Here is a 27,979-nt window from a genome sequence, read left to right on the forward strand (position 1 = left end):
TGAGGCCCTCTGCGCTTCTCTGAATACACCACAAATAAAGACTTCAAGGCCCGAACAACATCCAAATTATGAAGTAACCTTTCCTTTAAAGAAGAAGGATTAGGACACAAGGAAAGAACTACTATCTTCTAATTAATGTTACAATTCGACACAACCTTGGGAAGAAATCCCAACCCAAAGGAACTGGCGGCAAGTCCCTTCTCCAACCCATCCTGGAGGAAGGACAGGATCCTGGATACCCTAAACTTGTGCCAGGAATATCCACGTTCCTCACATCAGGACAAGTAGGTCCTCCACACCTTACGATAGATGCAACAAGTGATTGGCTTCCTGGCTTGAATGAGAGTATCAATAACTCTCTCAGAAAAACCTCTCTTGGCTAGTACTAAGCGTTCAATCACCATGCAGTCAGCCTCCGACAATCGAGATTTTGATGTAGAAAGGGACCATGAACCAGCAGATATCTGCGACAAGGTAACTTCCATGGCGGAGACGATGACATCGCCACCAGATCCGCAAACCACATCCTCTGCAGCCACGACAGAGCAATTAGAGTAGCCGAAGGTACTCAAGGTAGAAGTGGTAACGGTGGAAATATGTAGACTAGGTGGAAATACGTAGACTAGGTTGAACTCCCAAGGCACCGCTAAGGCATCTATCAGCTTTGCCTGGGGATCCCTGGACCGCAACCCGTATCTGGGTAGCTTGAAATCAAATAAATGGATTTCCAGCCTCCAGGAAATAATTTAAAAGACCTTTATTTCTTTTTCACAGGGTCCATAAAGCAATACAACAATGTTTCAAACCACACACTGGTTCTTAGTCATGTCTAATTTGTCTATGTACAGGTGTGCCTTTTATACCTGACAAAAAAAGCAGTCAGTCTATACAATATTGCCATCTTGTGGTCTTTTACTAAAATTACATGTGTTCAATATAACAAAAAAAGGAAGTTTTTTTTTCTTTTCTTTCTATCCTTCTTAGTATATTTCACATGTATATATTAAAATAACCCTTTAAAATTATAAAATAACATACCTATACATATCACCAAAATCAAAATCTTAACACAACAGATATAGCTTATCAATTGAGTCTTACAAGCATCTTTTTATTATAAAAACAAAGACCAATCAAAATCTTTGTTGAGACCATTGGGTTCTAAAGTGTTCAACTTATTAATCCAAAAAATTTCTTTCCTTTTTAATATATGTTCTCTGTCACCTCCTCTCCTTGGTTTATCTATCTGATCTATTACCTAAAAACGCAGTTGACTTATATTGTGTCTCATGGAGAGGAAGTGACAGGAAACTGGGGCATCCCTATTGTTCATCCTAATATTTGATTTATGTTCTGTAATTCTTGTCCTAACTTCCCTACTCATCCCCAGAAGCTTAAGGATAGCTTGAAGATGAGTCTGGACACCATGAGATCTATCTCCGGCGTCCCCCATCTGATGCAGATCTCTGCAAACACCTCGGGGTGGAGAGACCATTCCCCCGGATGAAACGATTGTCTGCTGAGAAAATCCGCTTCCCAATTGTCCACACCAGGGATGTGGATCGCTGATAGCGAACAGTTGTGGGTCTCCGCCCACTCTAGAATCCGAGAAACTTCCCCCATGGCTAGGGATCTTCTTGTTCCCCCCTGATGGTTGATGTAAGCCACCGAGGTAATGTTGTCCGACTGGAATCTGATGAATCGGGACGACCCAAGAAGGGGCCAAGCCCTCAGAACATTGAAGATCGCTCAAAGTTCCAGAATATTGATCGGTAGGAGCGATTCCTCTCGAGTCCACCTGCCCTGTGCCTTCCTGGCACCCCAAACAGCTCCCCATCCTGACAGACTTGCGTCCGTGGTCACAATCTCCCAGGATGGCCTTAAGAAGGATGTCCCCTGGGACAGTTGGCCCGGGCAGATCCACCAAGAGAGGGATTCCCTCGCTCGGTTGTCCAGAGATATCTGTTGGGATAAGTTTGAGTGACCGCCGTTCCATTGTCTCAACATGCACAACTGAAGAGGTCTGAGATGGAACCTGGCGAATGGAATGATATCTATGTTGGATACCATGAGCCCAATCTCCTCCATACACCGGGCCACAGATGGACTAGAGGAGGTCTGAAGGGCAAGACAGCTTGACGCAATCTTGCAACATCACTGATCTGTCAGGAATATCTTCATAGAAATAGAATCTATTATCGTGCCCAGGAATTCCACTCTGTTGCTGGGAACCAGGGAACTCTTTCCTACATTTATCTTCCATCCATGGAATCGAAGGAAAAGAAGAAGAGTCCTCAAATGGTCCTCTGCGAGACTGTAGGAAGGAGCCTGGACCAGGATGTCGTCCAGATAAGGTGCCTTACACACTCCAGAAAGGAGTCTCTCTTCTCTGGTCTTGATGCTAGGTTTGACAGGAGGAATCTGCCCCTGGGCGGATGAGTCTTGAAACCTATCCTGTAACCCTGGGCGATGACCTCCAGAACACAGGTGTCCTGAACGTCTCTCATACAGGCCTCCGCAAAAAAAAGAGATAGTCTGCCCCCTACGCGATCCATAGACGGATCAGGGGCCACCACTTCATGCCGATTTTGTCTCGGCTGGCTTTTCGCGGTAGGTTGCTGGCGTTGGGACTTGCCGAACGAAAGGGACGAAAAGGAGAACCCTTAGGTTTATACTTCTTATCCTGCGGTAGGGTAGGCAAGCCCCCTTTCCTCCTGTGACCGTAGACTTTAAACACAGAGACCTACGGGCTACAACAGAAAAACCTGATGTCTTGGCATTCGGACGAAAAATCTGCATATTAGCATCACAGATGAATGATTTAGCTACCCTTAAGGCCTTAATTTGTTCCTGTATCTCCTCGAGGGGAAAAGCTGAAAGAGCGTCACACCAGTAGGTAGCTGCTCCAGCCACCGCAGCGACCAGTTGAAAAACGAACCCCGTGAGCTGAAACATTTTTCTGAACATGGACTCCATTTTTTTATCCATGAGCTCCTTGAACGAAGAGCTATCTTCGAGCAGGATAGTTGTGCGCTAGCGAGCGTGGAGATCGCACCAAGCTCACGCTGCGAGTCTGGAACGGGGAACAATTTTTTAAAAGAAGTAGAGGGAGAAAAGGACGAGCCAAGTTTCTCCCATTCGTTCTTAATATAACCAGGAAGGTCTGAGGCACCACCCTGTCCTCGTAAACCCTATCTAACTTAGGGATTGAAGGTTCCTCCGGTGGTTTTGGTTCTGGAACCTCTAAAGTAGCAAGCACCTCTTTCAACAGAAAGCACAAATACGCCATCTTAAACTTAAAGTCTGGCTCCTCCGCAGCCGGTGGTCTAGATGTTGTCGATTCCGACCCAGAAAGAGCATCCTCCGAAGAGTCTGAGTCGTCTTCATTAGCGGATAATCTATCAGAGACATCCAACGGAGTAGATGACCCCTGGGACGGATAGCTATGTTTCACATTGCGCTTAGCAGGGTGTGGTAAGGCATTGAAGGCCGCAGAGAGGATTAGCCGCAGGAGGATTAGTAGTGCTTTGAGGAGCTGCATGTGTAATCGGAGATGAATGTAGGGAACACACCTCGCAGGACGGAGAACCCTCAGAGGTGGACGGCTCAGTTGTACTAAATATCTTATTCTTTTTAGATATTGCAATATTATCAAAGCATGTGGAACATAATTGAGCAGGCATATCCACCGGAACCTTCTAACAATAAACACAGGAATTAGATTATGTTAAAGAGGGAGTACCCTCTAAAATATCAGAGTCCTCCATAGCTTGCGCTTTTATTACGGACTAGATAGAAATGAAATGGAACCTTTATACCCCAATGGCCGGGGCACTCACCACCTTCCTATGACCCGGACTACAGAGAAAACACTTTGTCTCCTGCAACTGCCGGTCAAGAAAGAGGAAGTTAAAGAGGCCACACCCGGTCACATGGAGTGCCATTCAGGACGGCCCCTGCATTAACGAGAAAATACCAAAAATGCCTCATCGATATCTCTCTAAGGAAACCTGATGGCTCACAGATTGACAGAGCCTCATCTCACACATGTTGCAGCATCAAACACAATAAAGAGTATTATGCATAAATCCCCCCGTTCAATAATCCCCTTTCAGAGGATATTAACCCTTGACTCTATACAGATAAAAGGAGACACACTGTGACCCTGTCTTCTTGCGTCATCAAATGTGTATAAATGAAACGATCTTACCAAAATCTACGCCATGGAACAGGAACGCGGCCTTTCAAGTGTGACAGTGTAGTAGCATCGCTCACGACATGGACTTGAGTGCAGAAAAGCAGGCAGTGAAACTCGTCAACGCCAATTGCTTATGGAGCTGTTAATCTGAGTCGGGATGGGTTCACAGAAAGACTCTCCCTGCATCTCCGACTCTAACTTTCATCCAAGCTCTCCCTGAGAGGCTGACAGGACTACTTAAAACCCCAGTCCCATTTCCAAAGAGTACTACCCTCCATAAGAGACTACTCTGAATCTTCCGACACTTCTCTGCCAACCTCCTGTGACAAAAGGCAAAGAATGACTGGGGGGATGAGGGAAAGGGGGGGGGGTATTTAAGCCTTTGGCTGGGGTGTCTTTGCCTCCTCCTGGTGGCAAGGTTCTTAATTCCCACAAGTAATGAATGAAGCCATGGACTCTCGTCCCATTAAGATGCTATAAGCTGCTAGTATAAGGTGTATGCTGTATAAATAAATGTTGCCAAACTATGTGAGCTATGAAGTTGCAAGTACTTACTGCTCAGCAACTTCAATCCACTGTGCTTACCTCAGCTGCAGCAATTTGCTTTCAGTAGACAAGCCAGCCTAAGCAGTGCTAGCAGAATACCAAAGATCTAAGCTAGTGACAGCATCTATAACTAAGGGGATTGGTGGTTTCATTCCCCATAGCTGTTAAACAAGGAGCAGTTTGCTGTAGAACAGGGTTCTGGGTGGACAAGTCCACATTTCACCTGGGAGGACTGCAATATTCCTCACTGAGAAAAGACTTTTCACTGCCTGTCTGATAACTCCTTGTTTACCCCTCTGAACAGGTTATTGAGAGGATGAACTAGGCATGAGATCGGTTAGAAGATCCCCATTCAACGACGAGCATAACTTGCACTTCCCTTTCCCCTCACTCCTTATCAAGGAGGCAAAATAAAATGACTGAGGATCATGAAAAGAGAGAGGGATTTCAAGTGTCTTTGTTGTTTTGTAGTGTTTTTGCCTCCTCTTAGTGGTCAGGAGGGGAATATTTCCATATGTGGACTCTCACCATATTTCATATAAATCACTGGTTTTCAAACCTGTCCTCAGGCCTCCCCAACAGGCCACATTTTGAGGATATCTGAACTGGATCTTTTTAAGATATTCTCATCTCTCTATAGCTATATTTAGCAAAATCTACACATACACACAATTATGGATATATGCATATCTACACACACACTTTATAGTGCAACTATAATTTAAGTTGAATCATAAAAGTTTAACTTTGACTAGACTGTCCCTTTAACAGGTTGAATATGTCTGGAGGAGTTGAGTGGTGAAAAACAAAATTTATACTTACCTAATAAATTTATTTCTTTTTTGACACGGTGAGTCCACGGATCATCAGTAATTACTATTGGGAATATCACTCTTGGCCAGCAGGAGGAGGCAAAGAGCACCACAGCAAAGCTGTTAAGTATCACCTCCCTTCGCACAACCCCCAGTCATTCGACCGAAGGAAAAGGAGAGAAAGGAAGTAACGCAAGGCGCAGAGGTGCCTGAGGTTTACAAAACAAAAAGACTGTCTGAAAAAAAAACAGGGTGGGCCGTGGAAAATAAAGAAATAAATTTATCAGGTAAGCATGAATTTTGTTTTCTTTCTAATGACACAGTGAGTCCACAGATCATCAGTAATTACTATTGGGAATCAATACCCAAGCTAGAGAACACAGATGATAAGGGAAGGACAAGACAAATAACCCAAAAGTAGTCTCAGCCAAGGAAAAGGTATCAAATTTATAGAATTTTGAAAAAGTGTGGAGAGGACCAAGTTGCAGCCTTGCAAATCTGTTCCACAGAAGCTTCATTTTTGAATGCAGAGAAAGAGGAAACAGCCCTCGTGGAATGAGCAGTGATTCTCTCAGGAGGCTGCTGTCCAGCAGTTTCATAGGCCAAGCGAATTATACTCTTCAGCCACAAAGAAAGAGAAGTAGCCATAGCTTTCGGACCCTTGCATTTCCCAGAGAAAACGACAAGGCGGAAGACTGGCGAAAATCCTTATAAATACTATTTCAACGCACGCACCACATATAGGTTGTGCAGCAAACGCTCTTTATAAGAAGAAGGGTTTCCTTTCCGGAAGGAAACCTAACTTAGTATGCAGAACTACCTTATCCGAAAGAAAAATAAGGTAAGGGGATTCATACTGCAACGCCGAGAGTTCAGAGACTCTACGAGCAGAAGAAATTGCAACAAGAAACAAAAACTTTCCAAGATAACATCTTAATATCTAAGGAATGCATAGGCTAAAACGGAGCCTGCTGAAGAACTTTAAGAACAAGGGAGGATTAACAGGTTTGAACACAGGCCCGATTCTGACCAAGCCCTGACAGAAGGATTGCACATCTGGTACATCCGTCAGACGTTAATGTAACAGAATAGATAAGGCAGATATTTGACCCTTCAAAGTACTCGCAGACAAACCCTTCTCCAGACCCTCCTGAAGAAAGGACAAAATTCTAGGAATCCTGACTCTACTCCACGAGAACCCCTTTGATTCACACCAGAACAGATATCGGCACCATATCTTATCGTAAATCTTTCTAGTCATAGGCTTACAAGCCTGAATCAAGGTCTCAATGACCGACTCTGAAAACCCGCGCTTAGCTTGAATTAAGCTTTCAATTTCCAAGCAGTCAGCCTCAGAGAAATGAGATTTGGATGAAGGAAGGGCCCTTGAAGTAGAATGTCCTTCCGCAGTGGAAGTCTTCAAGGTGGAAGAGAAGACATCTCCACCAGGTCTGCATACCAGATCCTGCGAGGGCACGCCGGTGCAATGAGGATCACCAACGCCTTCTCCCGTTTGATTCGAGCAATGACCCATGGAAGGAGAGCGAACGGAGGAAATAGGTATGCTAGACTGAAATTCCAAGGAACCGCCAGAGCATCTATCAGTACAGCCTGAGGATCCCTTGACCTCGATCCGTACCTCGGGAGCTTGGCATTCTGTTGAGATGCCATGAGATCCAGCTCCGGCTGTCCCCTTTGAGAATCAAGTTGGAAAACATCTCCGGATGGAGTTCCCACTCCCCCGGGTGAAAGGTCTGTCTGCTCAGAAAATCCGCTTCCCAACTGTCCACTCCTGGAATGTGGATTGCAGATAGACAGCAGTTGTGGGTCTCCGCCCACTGAATAATCTTGGCTACCTCGTCATGGCCAAGGAACTCCGAGTTCCTCCCTGATGGTTGATGTAAGCCACTGAATTATGTTGTCCGACTGGAACCTGATAAACCGGGCTGAAGCTAACTGAGGCCAGGCCAGAAGAGCATTGAAGATTGCCCTCAGCTCTAGGATGTTTATGGGGAGAACAGACTCCTCCCGAGTCCACATCCCCTGAGCCTTTAGCGAGCCCCAGACTGCTTCCCATCCCAGCAGGCTGGCATCTGTGGTCACAATCACTAAGGTAGGTCTGTGGAAGCAGGTTCCCTGGGAGAGATGTTCCTGAGACAACCACCAAGGAAGAGAATCTCTTGTCGCCTGATCCAGGTCTAATCGCGGAGACAGATCTGCATAATCCCTGTTCCATTGTTTGAGCATGCATAACTGCAGAGGTCTGAGATGGAACCGGGCAAACGGAATAATGTCCATGGCAGCTACCATCAGACCAATTACCTCCATACATTGGGCCACTGACGGCCGAGGAGAGGACTGAAGAGCAAGAGTCGAAGAGCTTTGTTTTTCTGACCTCTGTCAAAAATATTTTCATTGATAAGGAATCTATTATGGTTCCCAAGAACACTACCCTTGTAGCTGGAATCAAGGAACTCTTTCCCAAATTCAACTTCCATTCGTGAGAGTGCAGAAAAGATAAACATCTCCATGTGGGAGTTGCTTGTTGAAAAGATGGCGCCTGAACGAGAATGTCGTCCAGATAAGGCGCCACTGCATTGCCCCGTAACCTGAGCACCGCCAACAGTGCTCCGAGAACCTTTTTTTCATACACCTAAACTTTACCACCTCCTTGCAACGCAGGCAAAGAGAATGACTGGAGGTTGTGGGAAGGGAGGTGATACTTAACAGCTTTGCTGTGGTGCTCTTTGCCTCCTCCTGTTGGCTAGGAGTGATATTCCCAATAGTAATTACTGATGATCTGTGGATTCACCGTGTTATTAGAAAGAAAAATGTAGCTTTAGTTTTAAAGAGATAGAGAAAAGATTAGTGCACACAAATGAGCCATTAGCAGGCACATACCCACACTATACACACAAGTCCCTGCCTCAGAAATGTGCACATCCACACACGTTTTGATAACAAAATCCTTAAGTTAATACAAGAGTTTTAGGTCACAAATGTTAAAACGCATAAAAATGACAAGAGTTAAACTCTACCAACAAAGAATATATATTAGCAAAAACCCAGAGGAAACACCAGACATATGTGAAACGTGTCAGACTACTGGCCCCCAATGTTTTGTACTGTCATGTGTTTGCATTGAAGTAGGGTTAAAAAAATATTTTAAAACTGCAGTTTTGACGTCCGTATCTTTGAAGCTTAATATTCCAGGGCATTTATTTTATACATATACTTTAAAAACAGTGGTAATAGCCCAACTAGATGCAAAAAAACCTCAGAAAGGTCATTGTTAGAATTATAGAACAGCTTACAAACTCATTGTCAATAATGCACACAAGCATGAAACTTCACCTTATGAGAGAAATTTTTTTGCTGAGCCGTCTCTGAGACTTTTTCTACAATGTTTTGTAGTCGCTGTTGCGTTGCATGGGAGACATAACCAACCACGTCTGGATGAATTTCTGTAACACCATACTTTTTACCTGGCAGGAGACCATAACAATATCTTTAGTTTTAAAAGCTGGAAATAAACAAATTATTTTCATATATTTTAAATACTGTCTGTCAAATCTGGCGATTTCACTGAACTGATATTTTACAAAAAGTCTATCTTAAAGGGATAGTAAACACCAAAAATGTTATTCTTTAAAAAGATAGATAATTCCTTTATTACCTATTCCCCAGTTTTGCACAACCAACACGGTTATAGAAATATACTTTTTACCTCTGTAACTACCTTGTATCTAAGCTTCTAGAGACGGCCTCCTTATCTCAGATCTTTTAACAGACTTGCATTTCATGCAATTAGTGCAGACTCTTAAATAACTCCACGTGTGTGAACACGTTATTTATATGAAACATATGAACGCCCTCTAGCTGTGAAAAACTGTTAAATGCACTCAGATAAGAGGCGGCCTTTAAAGGCTTAGAAATTAGCATACAAGTCTACCTAGGTTTAGCTTTCAACTAAGAATACAAAGAACAAAGCAAACTTTATAATAAAAGTCAATTAGAAAGTTGTTTAAAATTCCATGCCCTTTCTGAATCATAAAAGTTTAATTTGGACTTTACTATCCCTTCAAAGGTTTGTGTAAAGCGTAAGAGATAAAGACGTGCATTTGGATGTTTCCGATATCTCCGAATGGGGAAGCCCATTGTGCAGTTCAGCTATTTTCTGAGTGAATTTTATACTTGTGAAACAGCAACACACTAAAATCTGCTATTTCACAAGTATAAATTTGGCTCAAAAAATAGCTGAACTGCACAAAGGGCTGCCTTCTTCCGCATTCTGAGGTATCTGAAACCTTCAAATACGCATGTCTAGAATTTGGAGACAAATGGTGCATAGGTACAATACAAAAATATATTATTTTGTAGATGACAAGATTAAAGAAGGAAATAATATTCCAATCAGAATTTAATAAGGGCAAACTAGGTAGGCTAGCAAGGCTAGGCAATTCCTTATTTGCAATGTGAAGTAGTAAAATCTTAAATTTTTTCATGACCTGGTTTAGATAATGTATTCTTGTTTTAAAGCAACCCCAGAAAAGGGACTAAAGCTGGAAGAAAAAAACAAAAGACCTACCTATTTCTAGTATCCGTCTCTGCAGTAATGAGGGAAGGAGGAACGTTTCATCCTTACAAGACCGCGTTAAAGTGCCCACCAAATCTGAATTTGTTGCCAATATCCTTGCACTTTCTTCTGAGAGATTAACTCCAGCCATGGACGCAACATCATTGATATCATCGTCATCTCTGAAAGGAACAAAACAATGATTAAATGAATTTCATAATATGTGATGACTATAAAATGGTCTTATTTACTATACGATACTACAGGAATTAATAAAAAAAATACCTTATTGCATGCAACTTTTCATTATACTTTAAAATATTGAAAGCCAAATGCTTTAAGAAATAAAAATAAAAAATGTACTCCTCTCCTTAAATTGCCTTTATGGTTACTTTTTCTATTCTCCCTCATTACAATCTAAGGAGAGTTTTGTATAAAATCAATGTCTCACTATTAAGGCCACAATGTTTTTTTGGTTCTTGTTTATTTTCTGTGATCCTCTTGCTTTAGCTGATGTACTATTATATTTGTGCCTTGAAGTTGCTTGTATGTTTTGTTTATTTAAACCTCAATGAAAACCGATTTAAAAAAAAATAAAAAAAAAAAAATACGCTTACCCGATAAATTAATTTCTTTCATGGTGGTGAGAGTCCATGATCCATTATGCATGGGATTCAATTCCTGGCCACTAGGAGGGGGCAGATTCACCTCACTGGTATGCAAGTCTGATATAAAGGCAAGCAAGGAGAAGTAACCAAGAAAAGTAGGAAAGCACAAAGCAGGGAAAATAGAGGTGCAAAAACTGCAACATTCGCCAAAAAAAAAATGTAATAAAATTGTGCGGGGTTTGTGGACTCTCACCATAATGTAAAAAATGTTTTTATCAGATAAGCATAAATTTTGTTTTCTTTCACAAGGTGGTGAGTGTACACAATCCATTACTCATGGGAACTAATACTGAAGCAGAAACACTGTTGCCTGTAGGACTTTCCTACCAAAGGCAGCTTCAGAAGAAACAAAACATCAAAATGAAACAATTTAGAAAAAGAATGTAGGGAAGACCATGTTGTTGCCTTGCAAACTTGTTCAGCAAAAACCTTTTTTATAAATGCCCCGGAATGTGAAAACTGATCTGGCAGAATGGGCCGTTATGCTCCTTGAGGGAGTCTTTTCCGCCTCTAAGTAAGCCTTGTGAAATAGAAATATGAGCCAAAAAAGCTAAAGTAACAGCTGAAGCCTTCTGACCCATATATGGGCCTGAGAAATGAAAGAACAAATTAGAGAATTGTCTAAAATCCTTTGTAGCCTGTAAATTTAAAGGCTCTAACTACATCCGAATTGTAAAGAAGTGTTTCTTTAGAATTCTGAGAATTAGAACAAACAGAATTAACAACAATTTCTTGATAGATGTTCTCTGAAGATCATACTATTTTTTTATTTATTTTTTTTGGGGGGGGGGGGGGGGGTTTGAAACCAAGATAAGGAGAATCACTGGAAATAATAGATAATTCAGAAACTCTTCTATGTGAAGACATTGCCAGATATTCCAAAATAGAAACTTAAAGGCATATGAAACCCAAACATTTTCTTTCAAGGATTCAAATAGAGAATTTTAAACAACTTTTAAGCTTACTTCTATTATCTTATTTGCGTCTTTCTCTTGGTAGCCTTTGTTGACATTGCAATGCACTACTGGGAGCTAGCTGAACACATCAGGCATATATGTGCAGCCACCTATCAGCAGTTCCTGAGCCTACCTAGGTATCCATTTCAACAAAATATATCACAAGAATAAAGCAAATTAGATAATAGAAGTAAATAGGAAAAATGTTTAAAATCACGTTTGTCTGAATCATGAAAGAAAGAAATTCTGTCCCTTTAAATGCCTAGAGAATGTCTAGTACCAAATTTAGATTCCATAGAGGAGAAATTGGATTAATTACTGGTCTTATCCTAACTAAAGCTTGAAGAAAACTCTGAATGTCAGAAAGTTCTGCAATCTTTCTTTGGTACAATACAGACAGAGCTGAAATGTTATTGAAAGACCTTGCAGATAAACCCATATCTAAGACCTCTTGTAAAAATTGAAGGATTCCAGGCAGTCTAAAAGAATGCCAACGAAAAACATAATTTATGTAAGAACTTACCTGATAAATTAATTTCTTTCATAGTGGCAAGAGTCCTTCAAGAAAAACATGATTTTCATGCAGGACAATGCTCCATCACACGCGTCCAAGTACTCCACAGCGTGGCTGGCAAGAAAGGGTATAAAAGAAGAAAATCTAATGACATGGCCTCCTTGTTCACCTGATCTGAACCCCATTGAGAACCTGTGGTCCATCATCAAATGTGAGATTTACAAGGAGGGAAAACAGTACACCTCTCTGAACAGTGTCTGGGAGGCTGTGGTTGCTGCTGCACGCAATGTTGATGGTGAACAGATCAAAACACTGACAGAATCCATGGATGGCAGGCTTTTGAGTGTCCTTGCAAAGAAAGGTGGCTATATTGGTCACTGATTTGTTTTTGTTTTTGAATGTCAGAAATGTATATTTGTGAATGTTGAGATGTTATATTGGTTTCACTGGTAAAAATAAATAATTGAAATGGGTATATATTTCTTTTTTGTTAAGTTGCCTAATAATTATGCACAGTAATAGTCACCTGCACACACAGATATACCCCTAAAATAGCTCAAACTAAAAAACTAAAAACTACTTCCAAAAATATTCAGCTTTGATATTAATGAGTTTTTTGGGTTCATTGAGAACATGGTTGTTGTTCAATAATAAAATTAATCCTCAAAAATACAACTTGCCTAATAATTCTGCACTCCCTGTATATGGGTAATTTGAAACTCACATATTAAGTATATTGAGGGTAGCCTTAAATCTTGTATCAAATGTTTATAATGTAGCACACAGTATCCCATAGCAACATTCCACAAGTTTCTTTTGTATAAGTTGTAACATATGGTTCTAATATAAGATCCTCTCTACAAATGGTTATATGGGCATATTCTGTTATGTGCTATAACAACATTCTTATTTCCTGTGGGCCCCTTATGCAGATGTGAAGTTAACTACGTTTTTTATATATTTCCTGTCACCTCATGTATGACGTATAAATCCCTATAAAGTCTTTGCGTGTTCTTCAATAAATGGGACTCTTGTGAAAACACTAAGTTGCATGTGTGTGTGATTTCAGTGGTCACCCCAGGGCCCTGAAGAAAACGTGTGCTGCACCCTTATCAGCCAGAGCAGAGCTAAAAAACAAAAGTAGTAACCCTACACCACCTCACTCATACCTTAGTTTAACGTATAGCCAAGAAGTGAGGTGTATAAAAAGGAGTAAAAAGCATACAAAAAGAGGAACTGGAAAAAATAATGTGCTTTATACAAAAAAATCATAACCACAAAAAAATAGGGTGGGTTTCATGGATTCTTGCCACTATGAAATAAATTAATTTATCAGGTACTGTATGTTCTTACATAAATTACGACTCACTAGAGAGGGAGGGATAAAATAAAAAACATAATTTATGCTTACCTGATAAATTTATTTCTCTTGTAGCGTATCCAGTCCACGGATCATCCATTACTTGTGGGATATTCTCCTTCCCAACAGGAAGTTGCAAGAGGATCACCCACAGCAGAGCTGCTATATAGCTCCTCCCCTCACTGCCATATCCAGTCATTCGACCGAAACAAGCCGAGAAAGGAGAAACCATAGGGTGCAGTGGTGACTGTTTAATTAAAATTTAGACCTGCCTGAAAAGGACAGGGCGGGCCGTGGACTGGATACACTACAAGAGAAATAAATTTATCAGGTAAGCATAAATTATGTTTTCTCTTGTTAAGTGTATCCAGTCCACGGATCATCCATTACTTGTGGGATACCAATACCAAAGCTAAAGTACACGGATGATGGGAGGGACAAGGCAGGAACTTAAACGGAAGGAACCACTGCCTGTAGAACCTTTCTCCCAAAAACAGCCTCCGAAGAAGCAAAAGTATCAAATTTATAAAATTTGGAAAAAGTATGAAGCGAAGACCAAGTAGCAGCCTTGCAAATCTGTTCAACAGAGGCCTCATTTTTAAAGGCCCAGGTGGAAGCCACAGCTCTAGTAGAATGAGCTGTAATCCTTTCAGGAGGCTGCTGTCCAGCAGTCTCATAGGCTAAACAGATTATACTCCGAAGCCAAAAATAAAGAGAGGTTGCAGAGGCCTTCTGACCTCTCCTCTGTCCAGAGTAAACAACAAACAGGTTAGATGTTTGGCGAAAATCTTTAGTAGCCTGTAAGTAAAACTTCAAGGCACGGACTACGTCTAGATTATGCAAAAGATGTTCCTTCTTTGAAGAAGAATTAGGAAATAATGATGGAACAACAATCTCTTGATTGATATTCTTGTTAGAAACCACCTTAGGTAAAAACCCGGGTTTTGTACGCAGAACAACTTTATCTGAATGAAAGATCAGATAAGGAGAATCACAATGTAAGGCAGATAACCCCAAGACTCTTCGAGCCGAGGAAATAGCCATCAGAAAAAGAACTTTCCATGAAAGAAGTTTGATATCAATAGAATGAAGGGGTTCAAACGGAACCCCTTGAAGAACTTTAATAACCAAGTTTAAGCTCCATGGAGGAGCAACAGGTTTAAACACAGGCTTAATTCTAACTAAAGCCTGACAAAATGCCTGAACGTCTGGAACTTCTGCCAGACGCTTGTGTAAAAGAATAGACAGAGCAGAAATCTGTCCCTTTAAAGAACTAGCTGATAATCCTTTGTCGAAACCCTCTTGGAGGAAGGACAATATCCTAGGAATCCTAACCCTACTCCATGAGTAATTCTTGGATTCACACCAATGAAGATATTTACGCCATATCTTGTGGTAAATTTTCCTGGTGACAGGCTTACGTGCCTGTATTAAGGTATCAATTACTGACTCGGAGAAGCCACGCTTTGATAGGATCAAGCGTTCAATCTCCATGCAGTCAGTCTCAGAGAAAGTAGATTCGGATAATTGAAAGGACCTTGTATTAGAAGGTCTTGTCTCAGAGGCAGAGTCCATGGTGGAAAGGATGACATGTCCACTAGGTCTGCATACCAGGTCCTGCGTGGCCACGCAGGCGCTATCAATATCACCGATGCTCTTTCCTGTTTGATTTTGGCAATCAGACGAGGGAGCAGAGGAAACAGTGGAATCACATAAGCCAGGTTGAAGAACCAAGGCGCTGCTAGAGCATCTATCAGTGCCGCTTCTGGGTCCCTGGACCTGGATCCGTAACAAGGAAGCTTGGCGTTCTGGCAAGACGCCATGAGATCCAATTCTGGTTTGCCCCAACGGAGAACCAATTGAGCAAACACCTCCGGATGGAGTTCCCACTCCCCCGGATGAAAAGTCTGACGACTTAGAAAATCCGCCTCCCAGTTCTCTACACCTGGGATATGGATCGCTGACAGGTGGCAAGAGTGAGTCTCTGCCCAGCGAATTATCTTGGAGACTTCTGACATCGCTAGGGAACTCCTGGTTCCCCCTTGATAGTTGATGTAAGCCACAGTCGTTATGTTGTCCGACTGAAACCTGATGAACCTCAGTGTTGCTAGCTGAGGCCAAGCCAGAAGAGCATTGAATATTGCTCTTAACTCCAGAATATTTATTGGGAGGAGTTTCTCCTCCTGAGTCCATGAACCCTGAGCCTTCAGGGAGTTCCAGACTGCACCCCAACCTAGAAGGCTGGCATCTGTTGTTACAATTGTCCAATCTGGTCTGCGAAAGGTCATACCCTTGGACAGATGGGCCCGAGATAACCACCAGAGAAGAGAATCTCTGGTTTCCTGATCCAGATTTAGTAGAGGGGACAAATCTGTGTAATCCCCATTCCACTGACTGAGCATGCATAATTGCACCGTTCTGAGATGCAGGCCGCGAATGGTACTATGTCCATCACCGCTACCATTAAGCCGATTACTTCAATGCACTGAGCCACCGTGGGGCGCGGAATGGAGTGAAGAACACGGCAAGCATTTAGAAGTTTTGATAACCTGGACTCCGTCAGGTAAATTTTCATTTCTACAGAATCTATTAGAGTCCCTAGGAAGGAAACCCTTGTGAGAGGAGATAGAGAACTCTTTTCTTCGTTCACTTTCCACCCATGCGACCTCAGGAATGCCAGAACTATCTCTGTATAAGATTTGGCAATTTGAAAGCTTGACGCCTGTATCAGGATGTCGTCCAGGTAAGGAGCCACCGCTATGCCTCGCGGTCTTAGGACCGCCAGAAGTGAGCCCAGAACCTTTGTAAAAATTCTTGGGGCTGTAGCCAACCCGAATGGAAGAGCTACAAATTGGTAATGCCTGTCTAGAAAGGCAAACCTCAGGAACTGATGATGATTCTTGTGAATCGGAATGTGAAGGTAGGCATCCTTTAAGTCCACTGTGGTCATGTACTGACCCTCTTGGATCATGGGTAAAATGGTTCGAATAGTTTCTATCTTGAATGACGGAACTCTGAGGAAATTGTTTAGGATCTTTAAATCCAAAATTGGTCTGAAGGTTCCCTCTTTTTTGGGAACCACAAACAGATTTGAATAAAACCCCTGTCCTTGTTCCGTCCGCGGAACTGGATGGATCACTCCCATTACAAGGAGATCTTGTACGCAGCTTAGGAATGCCTCTTTCTTAACTGGTTTGCAGATAATCTTGAAAGGTGAAATCTCCCTTTTGGAGAAGAAGCTTTGAAGTCCAGAAGATATCCCTGAGATATGATCTCCAACGCCCAGGGATCCTGAACATCTCTTGCCCACGCCTGGGCGAAGAGAGAGAGTCTGCCCCCTACTAAATCCGTTGTCAGATAGGGGGCCGCTCCTTCATGCTGTCTTAGAGGCAGCAGCAGGCTTTCTGGCCTGCTTGCCCTTGTTCCAGGACTGGTTAGGTTTCCAGGCCTGCTTGGATTGAGCAAAAGTTCCCTCTTGTTTTCAAGCAGAGGAAGTTGATGCTGCACCTGCCTTGAAATTTCGAAAGGCACGAAAATTAGACTGTTTGACCTTTGATTTCGCCCTGTCCTGAGGAAGGGTATGACCCTTACCTCCAGTAATGTCAGCAATAATTTCTTTCAAACCAGGCCCGAATAAGGTCTGCCCCTTGAAAGGAATGTTGAGTAATTTAGACTTTGAAGTCACATCAGCTGACCAGGATTTGAGCCATGGCGCCCTACGCACCTGGATGGCGAATCCGGAATTCTTAGTCGTTAGTTTAGTCAAATGAACAATGGCATCAGAAACAAATGGGTTAGCTAGCTTAAGAGTTCTAAGCTTGTCAACAATTTCAGTCAATGGAGCTGTATGGATGGCCTCTTCCAGGGCCTCAAACCAGAATGCCGCCTCAGCAGTGACAGGCGCAATGCATGCAAGGGGCTGTAAAATAAAACCTTGTTGAATAAACATTTTCTTAAGGTAACCCTCTAATTTTTTATCCATTGGATCTGAAAAAGCACAACTGTCCTCAACCGGGATAGTGGTACGCTTTGCTGAAGTAGAAACTGCTCCCTCCACCTTAGGGACTGTCTGCCATAAGTCCCGTGTAGTGGCATCTATTGGAAACATTTTTCTAAATATAGGAGGTGGGGAAAAGGGCACACCGGGCCTATCCCACTCCTTACTAATAATTTCTGTAAGCCTTTTAGGTATTGGAAAAACATCAGTACTCACCGGCACTGCATAGTATTTATCCAGCCTACACAATTTCTCTGGCACTGCAATTGTGTCACAGTCATTCAGAGCAGCTAATACCTCCCCAAGCAATACACGGAGGTTCTCAAGCTTAAATTTAAAATTAGAAATCTCTGAATCAGGTCTCCCCGATTCAGAGACGTCACCCACAGACTGAAGCTCTCCGTCCTCAGGTTCTGCATATTGTGACGCAGTATCAGACATGGCTCTTACAGCATCTACGCACTCTGTATCTCTTCTAACCCCAGAGCTATCGCGCTTGCCTCTCAATTCAGGCAATCTGGATAATACCTCTGACAGGGTATTATTCATGATTGCAGCCATGTCCTGCAAAGTAATCGATATGGGCGTCCCTGATCTACTTGGCGCCATATTAGCGTGCGTCCCTTGAGCGGGAGGCGAAGGGTCCGACACGTGGGGAGAGTTAGTCGGCATAACTTCCCCCTCGACAGACCCCTCTGGTGACAATTCTTTTATAGATAAAGACTGATCTTTACTGTTTAAGGTGAAATCAATACATTTAGTACACATTCTCCTATGGGGCTCCACCATGGCTTTTAAACATAATGAACAAGTATCCTCTGTTTCAGACATGTTTATACAGACTAGCAATGAGACTAGCAAGCTTGGAAAACACTTTAAAGCAAGTTAACAAGCAATATAAAAAACGTTACTGTGCCTTTAAGAGAAACAAATTTTGACAAAATTTGAAATAACAGTGAAAAAAGGCAGTTACACTAACAAAATTTTTACAGTGTATGTAACATGTCAGCAGAGCATTGCACCCACTTGCAAATGGATGATTAACCCCTTAATACCAAAAACGGAATAATAAATGACAAAAACGTTTTTTAAACACAGTCACAACAACTGCCACAGTCTACTGTGGTTGTTACCCTCCTCAAACACGACTTTTGAAGCCTTTTGAGCTCTTCAGAGATGTCATGTATCATGCAGAAGGAAGCTGAGTGTCTCAGTCTGTAATTCTAGCTGCGCAGAAAAGCGCTAAAATAGGCCCCTCCCACTCATATTACAACAGTGGAAAGCCTCAGGAAACTGTTTCTAGGCAAAAATCAAGCCAGCCATGTGGAAAAAAACTAGGCCCCAATAAGTTTTGTCACCAAATATATATAAAAACGATTAACATGCCAGCAAACGTTTTATATTACACTTTTATAAGAGTATGTATCTCTGTTAATAAGCCTGATACCAGTCGCTATCACTGCATTTAAGGCTTAACTTACATTAATCCGGTATCAGCAGCATTTTTCTAGCAAATTCCATCCCTAGAAATATGTTAACTGCACATACCTTATTGCAGGAAAACCTGCACGCCATTCCCCCTCTGAAGTTACCTCACTCCTCAGAATAAGTGAGAACGGCAGTGGATCTTAGTTACTTCTGCTAAGATCATAGAAATCACAGGCAGATTCTTCTTCTAATGCTGCCTGAGATGAAACGGTACACTCCGGTACCATTTAAAAATAACAAACTTTTGATTGAAGTTAAAAAAACTAACTATAATACACCACTCTCCTCTTACTACGTCCATTTTTGTTGAGAGTTGCAAGAGAATGACTGGATATGGCAGTGAGGGGAGGAGCTATATAGCAGCTCTGCTGTGGGTGATCCTCTTGCAACTTACTGTTGGGAAGGAGAATATCCCACAAGTAATGGATGATCCGTGGACTGGAAACACTTAACAAGAGAAACAGCTATTTCCGCTGAGAAATTAAATCCCAAAAAATAATTAAGTTTTCTTAAAATTTTTAAAGAAACTCAAATCAAAGGCATTAGAATCAAGCTGAGACAACTGCCTGAAGAACCTTTCTACCAAAGGCTGCTTCAGAAGAAGCAAACACAAAAAAATGGTAAAATTTGGTAAAAGAATGCAAGACCAAGTTGCTGCTTTGCAAATTTGATCAACTGAAGCTTCATTCTTGAGAGCCCAAGAAGTGGCAACTGATCTAGTAGAATGAGCTGTAATTCTCTAAGGTGGAGACTGCCCAGCCTCCAAATAAGCTTTGCGAGTCAAAAGTAACAACCAAGAAGCCAGAGCAATAACAGAGGCTTTCTGACCTTTCCTGGAGATAGAAAAAAAATAACAAATAGATCAGAAGTCTTTCTGAAATCTTAAGTAGACTCAACATAATATTTCAAAGCTCTTACCACATCTAAATAATTTAGAGACCTTTCAAGACTATTCTTAGGATTAGGACACAAAGTAGTAACAACAATTTTCCTTATTGATGTTAGAATTCACAACTTTAGGCAAAAATTTAAATGAAGTCCGCAAAACAGCTTTATCTTGATGGAAAATCAGATAGAGAGACTCACTAGAGAGAGCAGACAATATAGAAACTCTTCAAGCAAAAGAGATAACCAAAAGAAATAACACTTTCCAAGAAAGTAATTTAATGTCCAGATAATACATAGGCTCAAAAGGAGGAGCCTGAACAAAACATTGAATATCAGGAAGTTTTGCTATCTTTCTATGAAATAAGACAGAAAGAGCAGAAATTTGTCCTTCCAGACAAAACCTTAATCCAAACCATCCTGAAGAAACTGGAAATCCTAGGAATTCTAAAAGAATGCCAAGATTATAATTATAAGTTGATCATGAAAAAAAAAAGTTTCCCAAACCGGAAAATAAATTCTCCTTGAAACAGACTTACGAGCCTGTATCCAAGTGCTAATAACTGAGATAGAGAAACCTCTGTGACTAACCACTTAAGTGTTCAATTTCCATGTCTTCAAATTTAGAGATTTGAAATCCTGATGGAAAAACGGACACTGAAACTGGTCTGGCCTAAAAGTGGCCAAGGCTGGCAACTGGACATCCTGACAAGGTCCGCATGCCAAAACCTGAGAGGCCAAGCTGGTGCTATCAGAAACACATAAGATCGTTCCATTATTATCTTGGAGATCACCCTTGGAAAAAGAACCAGAGGGGGAAAAATGTAAGCAGATTGGTAAAAACCAAGGAACTGCTAGAGCATCCACCATCTCCGCCTGAGGATCCTTGTACCTGGAAAGGTATCTGGAAAGCTTCTTGTTTAGAAGAGAGACCATCAGATCTATTTCTGGAAGACCCCACATCTGTACAAGATGAAAAAAACACATCTGGATGGAGAGACCACTCCCCTGGATATAAAATCTGACGGCCGAGATAATCCCCTTCCCAATTGTCTACACCTGGGATATGAATTGCAGAAATTAGACAAGAGTTGGATTCTGTCCAAGAAAGTATCCAAGATACTTCCTCCATAACTGAAGGACAGAGTCCCTCCTTGATAATTGACATATGCCACTGTTGTGATATTGTCTGTTTGAAAACAAATGTAAAAGTTCTCTCTTCAATAGAGACTACACCTGAAGAGCCATGAAAATGGCATGAAGCTCTAAAAACTTAATGTATGTAAGAACTTACCTGATAAATTCATTTCTTTCATATTGGCAAAAGTCCATGAGCTAGTGACGTATGGGATATACAATCCTACCAGGAGGGGCAAAGTTTCCCAAACCTCAAAATGCCTATTAATACACCCCTCACCACACCCACAATCCAGTTTAACGAATAGCCAAGAAGAGGGGTGATAAAGAAAGGAGTAAAAAGCATCAACAAAGGAATTTGGAAATAATTGTGCTTTATACAAAAAAATCATAACCACCAAAAACCAATATGAAAGAAATTAATTTATCAGGTAAGTTCTTACATAAATTATGTTTTCTTTCATGTAATTGGCAAGAGTCCATGAGCTAGTGACGTATGGGATAGCAATACCCAAGATGTGGAACTCCACGCAAGAGTCACTAGAGAGGGAGGGATAAAAAAAATAAAAACAGCCATTTCCGCTGAGAAAAAAAAAAATCCACGAACCAAATCATAAGTTTAGTCTCATAACTAAAAAGAAAAAACTTAAATTAAAAGCAGAAGAATCAAACTGAAACAGCTGCCTGAAGAACTTTTCTACCAAACACTGCTTCCGAAGAAGCAAATACATCAAAATGGTAGAATTTAGTAAAAGTATGCAAAGAAGACCAATTTGCTGCTTTGCAAATCTGATCAACTGAAGCTTCATTCTTAAAAGCCCAAGAAGTGGAAACTGATCTAGTAGAATGAGCTGTAATTCTCTGAGGCGGGGTTTTACCCAACTCCAAATAAGCTTGATGAATCAAAAGCTTTAACCATGATGACAAAGAAATGGCAGAAGCCTTCTGACCTTTCCTGGAACCAGAAAAGATAACAAATAGACTAGAAGTCTTCATGAAATCTTTAGTAGCTTCAACATAATATTTCAGGGCTCTCACCACATCTAAAGAATGTAAAGATCTCTCTAAAGAATTCTTAGGTTTAGGACACAAAGAAGGGACAACAATTTCTCTATTAATGTTGTTAGAATTCACAACCTTTGGTAAGAAATTAAATGAAGTCCGCAAAACTGCCTTATCCTGATGAAAAATTAGAAAAGGAGATTCACAAGAGAGAGCAATTTCCATACCTTCAAATTTAATGATTTGAGATCCTGATGGAAAAACGGACCTTGAAATAGAAGGTCTGGCCTTAAGGGAAGTGGCCAAGGTTGGCAACTGGACATTCGAACAAGATCCACATACCAAAACCTGTGAGGCCATGCTGGAGCCATCAGCAGCACAAACCATTGCTCCATGATGATTTTCGAGATCACTCTTGGAAGAAGAACTAGAGGCGGGAAAATATAAGCAGGTTGATAACACCAAGGAAGTGTCAATGCATCCACTGCTTCCGCCTGAGGATCCCTGGACCTGGACAGGTACCTTGGAAGTTTCTTGTTTAGATGAGATGCCATCAGATCTATTTCTGGAAGCCCCCACATCTGAACAATTTGAGAAAACACATCTGGGAGGAGAGACCATTCTCCTGGATGTAAAGTCTGACGACTGAGATAATCCGCTTCCCAATTGTCTATACCTGGGATACGAACCGCAGAAATTAGACAAGAGCTGGATTCCGCCCAAACAAGTATCCGGGATACTTCTTTCATAGCTTGAGGACTGAGTCCCAACCTGATGATTGACATATGCCAAAGTTGTGACATTGTCTGTCTGAAAACAAATGAACGGTTCTCTCTTCAATAGAGGCCAAAACTGAAGATCCCTGAGAATCGCACAGAGTTCCAAAATATTGATTGGTAATTTCGCCTCTTGAGATATCCTAACTCCATTTGCTGTCAGAGATCCCCAAACAGCTCCCCAACCTGAAAGACGAACGAAAGAGGCCCCTAGAATTATACGATGGTGATCTAACCACCAAATCAGAGAAAGTCGAACATTGGGATTTAAGAATATTAATTGTGATATCCTTGTATAATCCCTGCACCAGTGGTTCAGCATACAAAGCTGGAGAAGTCTCATATGAAAACGAGCAAAGGGGATCACGTCCGATGCTGCAGTCATAAGACCTAAAACTTCCATGCACATAGCTACTGAAGGGAATGACTGAGACTGAAGGTTCCAACAGGCTGCAACCAATTTTAAACTTCTCTTGTCTGTTAGAGACAAAGTCATGGACACTGAATCTATCTGGAAACCTAAAAAGTTTACCCTTGTCTGAGGAATCAAAGAACTTTTTGGTAAATTGATCGTCCAACCATGTCTTTGAAGAAACAACACTAGTTGATTCACGTCAGATTATGCAGAATGTAAAGACTGAGCGAGTACCAAGATATCGTCCAAATAAGGAAACACCGCAATAACCAGATCTCTAATTACAGAGAGTAAAGCAACGAGAACCTTTGAAAATATTCTTGGAGCTGTTGCTAGGCCAAAAGGAAGAGCAACAAATTGGTAATGCTTGTCTAGAAAAGAGAATCTCAGGAACTGATAGTGATCCGGATGAATCGGAATATGAAGATATGCATCCTGTAAGTCTATTGTGGACATATAATGCCCTTGCTGAACAAAAGGCAAAAACATAATTTATGCTTACCTGATAAATTTATTTCTCTTGTAGTGTGTTCAGTCCACGGGTCATCCATTACTTATGGGATATATTCTCCTCCCCAACAGGAAGTTGCAAGAGGATCACCCAAGCAGAGCTGCTATATAGCTCCTCCCCTCACATGTCATATCCAGTCATTCGACCGAAACAAGACGAGAAAGGAAAAACTATAGGGTGAAGTGGTGACTGGAGTTTTAATTAAAATTTAGAACTGCCTCAAAAAAGACAGGGCGGGCCGTGGACTGAACACACTACAAGAGAAATAAATTTATCAGGTAAGCATAAATTATGTTTTCTCTTGTTAAGTGTGTTCAGTCCACGGGTCATCCATTACTTATGGGATACCAATACCAAAGCTAAAGTACACGGATGATGGGAGGGACAAGGCAGGAACATTAAACAGAAGGAACCACTGCCTGTAGAACCTTTCTCCCAAAACCAGCCTCCGAAGAAGCAAAAGTGTCAAATTTGTAAAATTTTGAAAAGGTATGAAGTGAAGACCAAGTTGCAGCCTTGCAAATCTGTTCAACAGAGGCCTCATTCTTAAAGGCCCAGGTGGAAGCCACAGCTCTAGTGGAGTGAGCTGTAATTCTTTCAGGAGGCTGCTGTCCAGCAGTCTCATAGGCTAAACGTATTATGCTACGAAGCCAAAAAGAGAGAGAGGTGGCCGAAGCCTTTTGACCTCTCCTCTGACCAGAATAAACGACAAACAGAGAAGAAGTTTGCCGAAAATCTTTAGTTGCCTGTAAGTAGAACTTCAGGGCACGGACTATGTCCAAATTATGCAAAAGACGTTCCTTCTTTGAAGAAGGATTAGGACACAATGAAGGAACAACAATCTCTTGATTGATATTCCTGTTAGAAACAACCTTAGGTAAAAACCTAGGTTTAGTACGCAGAACTACCTTGTCTGAATGAAAAATCAGATAAGGAGAATCGCAATGTAAGGCAGATAACTCAGAGACTCTTCGAGCCGAGGAAATAGCCATCAAAAACAGAACTTTCCAATATAAAAGCTTAATATCAATGGAATGAAGGGGTTCAAACGGAACACCCTGAAGAAATTTAAGAACCAAGTTTAAGCTCCACGGAGGAGCAACAGTTTTAAACACAGGCTTAATGCTAGCCAAAGCCTGACAAAAAGCCTGGACGTCTGGATTCTCTGCCAGACGTTTGTGTAAAAGAATAGACAGAGCAGAAATCTGTCCCTTTAACGAACTAGCGGATAAACCCTTTTCTAAACCTTCTTGTAGAAAAGCCAATATCCTAGGAATCCTAACCTTACTCCATGAGTAACTCTTGGATTCACACCAATATAAATATTTACGCCATATCTTATGGTAAATTTTTCTGGTAACAGGTTTCCGAGCCTGTATTAACGTATCAATAACCGACTCCGAAAAACCACGCTTTGATAGAATCAAGCGTTCAATCTCCATGCAGTCAGCCTCAGAGAAATTAGGCTTGGATGGTTGAAAGGACCCTGAATTAGAAGGTCCTGCCTCAGAGGCAGAGACCATGGTGGACAGGACGACATGTCCACTAGGTCTGCATACCAGGTCCTGCGTGGCCACGCAGGCGCTATCAGAATCACCAATGCTCTCTCCTGTTTGATCCTTGCAATCAGTCGAGGTAGCAACGGAAATGGTGGAAACACATAAGCCATGTTGAAAACCCAAGGGGCTGCTAGTGCATCTACCAACACCGCTCCCGGGTCCCTGGACCTGGATCCGTAACAAGGAAGCTTGGCGTTCTGGCGAGATGCCATGAGATCCAGCTCCGGTTCGCCCCAACGAAGAATCAGTTGAGCAAACACCTCCGGGTGACCCTTGTCTAAAGAATCAAGAAACTCTATTGTAAATTGATCCTCCAACCATGTCTTGAAGAAACCACACTAGTTGTTTCAAGTGAGATTCTGCTAAATGAAAAGATTAAAGCTAAATATTATCCAAATAAGGAAATACCGCAATACACTGCTCTCTGATTACAGATAGAAGGGCACCAAGAATCTTTGAAAAGAATCTCTGAGCTGTTGCTAGCCCAAAAGGACGAGCGACAAATAGGTAATGCTTATCTAGAAAAGAGAATCTCGGAAAACAATAGTGGTCTGAATGATTTGGAATGTGAAAATAAGTGTCTTGTAATTCTACTATGGACATGAAGTGACCTGGCTGAATAGAAAGGCAGAAAAGTCCCTATAGTCACCATCTTGAAAGTGGGGACTCTTACAAAACAATTTAAAAATTTCAGATCCAGAATTGGTCTGAATGAATTCTTTCTTTGAGACAATAAATAGATTTGAATAGAAACCCAAACTCCGTTCCTGCAGAGGAACTGGAACAATCACCCCTGAAAACTCAAAATCTGAAACACATTTCAGAAAAACCTGAGCTTTCACAGGGTTTATTGCAACATGGGAAAGAATCTTCCCATGGGTTTTTTTCTGAAACCTATTCGATACCCCTGAGAAAACAATATTCTGAATCCACTGATTTTGAACAGAAACTGTCCAAATGTGTTGAAATAAAATCAATCTGCCCCCCCCCCCCCCCACCAGTTGAACTGGTTTAAGGACTGCACCTTCATGCAGTCTTAGGGTCCGAAATTAGTTAATTTATAAGGCTTGGATTTATTCAAATTGGGAGTAAATTTAAAATTAGAGCCTTAGGAGAATGAAAAAACTGGGAGCTTAAAAATTACCCTTAGATTTCTTATATTGGGGCAGAAAAAAATCCCTTTCCCCCAGTAATAGAGGAGATAATAAAATCCAAAAGAAAAAATAGAAAAATCACCCCTGAAAGCTCCAGATCTGAAACACACTTCAGAAAAGCCTGAGCTTTCACAGGAAACATGAGAGAGAAAGAATCTTCTCACAGGAGGTCTTATTCTGAAACCTTTTCGATACCCTTGAGAGACAATGTTCTGAATCCACTGATTCTGAAAGGAATCTGACCAAATGTTTTGAAATAATTTCAATCTGCCCCCTACCAGTTTAACTGGATTGAGGACCGCACCTTCATGCAGTTTTAGGGGCTGGCTTTGGCTTCTTATAAGGCTTGGATTTATTCCAACTGGAACCAGAGTCCTTAGGGGAAGGAGTGGTTTTCTGTTCTCTATTCTGACAAAGGGAATGAAACCGATTAGAAGCTTTATATTTACCCTAAGACGTTTATCTTGGGGCAATAAAAAAAACATAATTTATGTAAGAACTAACCTGATAAATTCATTTCTTTCATATTAGCAAGAGTCCATGAGCTAGTGACGTATGGGATATACATTCCTACCAGGAGGGGCAAAGTTTCCCAAACCTCAAAATGCCTATAAATACACCCCTCACCACACCCACAAATCAATTTAAAGAATAGCCAAGAAGTGGGGTGATAAGAAAAAAGTACGAAAGCATAAAAAATAAGGAATTGGAATAATTGTGCTTTATACAAAAAAAAATCATAACCACCACAAAAAGGGTGGGCCTCATGGACTCTTGCTAATATGAAAGAAATTAATTTATCAGGTAAGTTCTTACATAAATTATGTTTTCTTTCATGTAATTAGCAAGAGTCCATGAGCTAGTGACGTATGGGATAATGAATACCCAAGATGTGGATCTTTCCACGCAAGAGTCACTAGAGAGGGAGGGATAAAATAAAGACAGCCAATTCCGCTGAAAAATAATCCACACCCAAAACAAAGTTTAAATCTTATAATGAAAAAAAATGAAATTATAAGCAAAAGAATCAAACTGAAACAGCTGACTGAAGTACTTTTCTACCAAAAACTGCTTCAGAAGAAGAAAACACATCAAAATGGTAGAATTTAGTAAAAGTATGCAAAGAAGTTGCTGCTTTGCAAATCTGATCAACCGAAGCTTCATTCTTAAAAGCCCAGGAAGCAGAGACTGACCTAGTCGAATGAGCTGTAATCCTTTGAGGCGGAGTTCTACCCGACTCAACATAAGCATGATGAATCAAAGACTTTAACCAAAATGCCAAAGAAATGGCAGAAGCCTTCTGACCTTTCCTAGAACCAGAAAAGATAACAAATAGACTAGAAGTCTTTCGGAAATCTTTAGTAGCTTCAACATAATATTTCAAAGCTCTAACTACATCCAAAGAATGCAACAATCTTTCCTTAG

The 27,979-nt window shown here is 41.3% G+C and overlaps 1 protein-coding gene across 1 annotated transcript in view; it reads right to left on the reverse strand.

Moving 5' to 3' along the window:
* TAF4 (TATA-box binding protein associated factor 4) overlaps positions 1-27,979 on the reverse strand; it is a gene marked incomplete in the record, with an annotated part of 557,264 nt that overhangs the window by 89,616 nt on the left and 439,669 nt on the right. Inside the window, 2 exon segments of the mRNA XM_053705882.1 lie at positions 8,911-9,041; positions 10,145-10,314. Of these exon segments, the coding sequence (XP_053561857.1) occupies positions 8,911-9,041; positions 10,145-10,314 (301 nt within the window).

The sequence above is a fragment of the Bombina bombina genome, chromosome 1, assembly GCF_027579735.1.
Source record: "Bombina bombina isolate aBomBom1 chromosome 1, aBomBom1.pri, whole genome shotgun sequence".
NCBI lineage: Eukaryota > Metazoa > Chordata > Amphibia > Anura > Bombinatoridae > Bombina > Bombina bombina.